The 3,166-nt window shown below is 54.9% G+C and overlaps 1 protein-coding gene across 1 annotated transcript; it reads right to left on the bottom strand.

Moving 5' to 3' along the window:
- Window positions 1–232: 232 nt before the first annotated feature.
- LOC130119951 (ras-related protein Rap-2a-like) lies at window positions 233–1,544 on the bottom strand. The gene has a single exon (XM_056288555.1). It carries the CDS (start codon window positions 1,384–1,386, stop codon window positions 760–762), a length of 627 nt encoding a protein of 208 aa, XP_056144530.1. The 5' UTR covers window positions 1,387–1,544; the 3' UTR covers window positions 233–759.
- Between the last annotated feature and the right edge of the window lie 1,622 nt (window positions 1,545–3,166).

Here is a 3,166-nt window from a genome sequence, read left to right as displayed (position 1 = left end):
TCCCCTTCTCCTCTTGGACATTTGTTGGGGCCCCCGTCACCACATCAGATTCGTGGCACCTTTCCACGGGGGTGCTGGCTGCAGAAGTGCCGAACGAGCCTGAAAGAAAAAAGGAACTTTGCAACCTTCTTGTTGTTGTTGTTGTTGCACTGCAATGTTAAAGAGGACTAGGAGCTGCACCCTGTCACCAGATGCATGCAACTTTTACTGTTTTTACTGTTCATTGCTCCATTTGCAAAGAAGTTATCACCATAGCGATGGCTTGGGTGATTTTAGAGGGAGGAGGAGGGGGGGGTAAGGCAGTTGTCCAAAGGTATCATTAAATCAGACTAAATTATCACGTGTCATTTGCACTAACAAATTAACATGAGAAATAAAAAGAAGGAGCGGGCCTTGCTAGATTTCCTTCTCTATGGCGCAGTGAGAGTTTCAGCCTAGCGTGGCTGGTCTGGCCTCCTTTGCAGCGTAGACTTCTTTTTTTGCACGTGCACGTTGCTCTGTGGATTCTGCAGCATCGTGTGGTGCAGCCCCCTGGTCAGCCGCACTTCCTAACACCAAATGCATCTGCTAAGGGATCGAAACCAGTCTAAACCAGTTAAGTGGCACTACAGTAACGTGTGTGTCCCCCCCCCCCGCTCAATCTGTGCAAGCTCTCTGTCCCCATCACAGCCACTTCATGTTGTTTATATTCAAAGGGGATGTGGGTGGGGTGGAGGGGGGGCGCTGCTCCTTTCCTCCTCCCCGAGGCGTCCCGCGGTATTAGGAGATGAGGCAGCTGTTGGTCTTGTTCATGGGGGGCCGGCCGTTGCCGTCTTTGGGGAAGGTCTCCCTCCGCCTGCGCAGCGCCGGGCTGAGGCGGCTGGGCAGGTTGGCCTGCTGCAGCAGCTCGCGGAACACCTCCACCACGTTGTCGTCGTCTTTGGCCGAAGCCTCCACGACGCTGTTGCTCCAGTCCAGCGCCACCGCGGACAGCACGTCCTCGCTGGACACCTGCCGCTCCTGCTGCCGGTCGCTCTTGTTGCCCACCACCACGATGGGCGCGAACTTGTCCTCCTTCACCTCCAGGATCTCCTCCCGCAGGCTCTTGACGGCCTGCAGGGACTCGGCGTCGTCCACCGCGTAGACCAGCGCGAAGGCGTCGCTGTTTTGGATGGAGAGCTTGCGCATGGCGGGGAAGGAGTAGCTGCCGCTGGTGTCCATGATGCGGATGGTGACCGTGACGCCGCCCACCTCGTACTCCTTGCTGTGGAGCTCCTCCACCGTGCGTTTGTGCTTCGACTCGAAGGAGTCCTGCAGGAAGCGCCGGATGAGCGCCGTCTTCCCGACCCCCGCCGCTCCCATGAACGCCAGGCGCACCTCCATCTTCTCCTTCGCGTCCAGGGACATGTCCGCTTCTCCTCTGGGGCTCTCTGAACTTTATCTCGCGGATTCTTTGACTTTTCTTTTTTCGAATCTTAAAAATTGTTGAATACAAAAAAAAAAATTCAATATCTCTCTGCGCGATTATTCTAGAAGAAGTTTTGCGGGAGTTTGACGAAGTTGCGGCGCGCGTCCCCGCGGGAGTTGTAATTGAGCGGGTCCATCGCGCCGTGCGCCGCCTTTATACCGATTCGCGGCGGCCGGCGTTGCACGCCCTCCCCCCCGTTCTCAGCCAATCAACGGAGAGACGCGTCTACCCGAGCCAATCAGGGAAGCGCGTGCGAACGAAGCGGAAGACGCCTGAGGAAAAAGCGGAGCAGATAGGGAGGAATGTTTGGACAGCTCTGTTTGTAGAGCGCAGGTAACTTTGTCTTGTCTCGCGGCGTGTCTTTCATATAATACATTATCATATTGTATAACCTTTTCCTGCATTATATAACATCTCTTATAATATGATGTAACAACACATCCTATCTCATCAAAAATATATCCCCTGTGTGTATAATGCAGACGATATCTGTGCCCAGTTCCCTAAAATCAGAGGTGTAAAAACCCGGTCCAGAAAGTAAAAGCCCTAACCGTGTCTTTACTCCACCCATGTACTAAACCATCAGCTTGCACTGACTAGTTTCCCAAATCAGCTGGTTTAATACATGGATGGAATAAAGACACGGTTAGGGTTTTTACTTTCTGGACTGGGTTTTTAACACCTCTGCCTAAAATATCTGTTTGAAACTGCATTTCGTGCGGAGGGATCGACCCCCCCCCTCCCCCCGGCGGAGGGACAGCGTCCTCCCTGTGGCTCGGTTCGGTGCCGGAAGGTTGCTACAGGGGACGCTGCATGTTCTCCCCGGGCCTGTCGGTGTGCGCACTCTGCCCGTTCTCCCCGTGCTCACACGGGGTTCCCCCAACAGCAGAGAGAACCCCCGTCCCTCACCCCTGACCACGCTGAGATCCACCGGGGAAAGGGGGCTGCGCCCGGAGAAAGGACAGACAAGGCGGAGGGGACATTTCTTCAGCCGCCACTCCCTGTATGCGTGCGGGCGCGCGCGCGCGCGTGTCCAGCGTGTCAGCTGTCAAGACGAATAATGTCTCTTCCGGCTTGTCATGTGACCCTGACGAGCGGCGCTCTTCTGCAACTATTCTTCAACCAAGACCTGGTGTGGTTCATTAAATGTAAATGCAGTTCATCAGCAACTCTCACATTTGCGTGTGTAACCGTCGTATGAGGAGGGTTTAATCACCCAAAAGGGTTTAATCACCCAAAAGGGTTTAATCACCCCACACGTGGTGCTTTTAAACGTGCTCCAGGCTGCGTCTCAATCGTTCGCTGCCGGTTGCTGCGATGACGTCCCGTTGTGCACTCAGAATCCCCTTTTGTGTGTAAGCGCAACACAACGTGCCGTTACTCTACTATAACCTCGTGTTTTTTTTTAAAAACATTATTTAAAGTTCATTCGTTACCAAACGTAACACGCAAATACGAGGACGCACACAGCAGCTGACACGCGCGCAACCCAGAATCGAACAGAATCGAAATGGCGGCGGGTGCGCGCTGCGGGTGGCCGGGGGGGGGCACGTAGGGGTGAAACGCATGTTTCTAGCGGTGGGTGGGGAGGATATCAGCTGACCTGGCATCCCTGCCGGAAGCGGACAGCGCGTCCCGAGGAGAGGGGGCACGGTTAATCCCGTCCGCGGAGGAGTAAACAATGGCCTTCCAGGGAAGAGCCGGTGCGGGCACAAAGGC

This window comes from Lampris incognitus, chromosome 10, assembly GCF_029633865.1.
Source record: "Lampris incognitus isolate fLamInc1 chromosome 10, fLamInc1.hap2, whole genome shotgun sequence".
NCBI classification, from domain to species: Eukaryota; Metazoa; Chordata; class Actinopteri; order Lampriformes; family Lampridae; genus Lampris; species Lampris incognitus.
The sequence above is the reverse complement of the archived record's forward strand: the minus strand, read 5'-3'. Positions and strand labels throughout refer to the sequence as shown.

Bases quoted from the DNA above. Each gene is read 5' to 3' on its own strand.
- LOC130119951 (XM_056288555.1), bottom strand. From the start codon at position 1,386: ATGTCCCTGGACGCGAAGGAGAAGATGGAGGTGCGCCTGGCGTTCATG.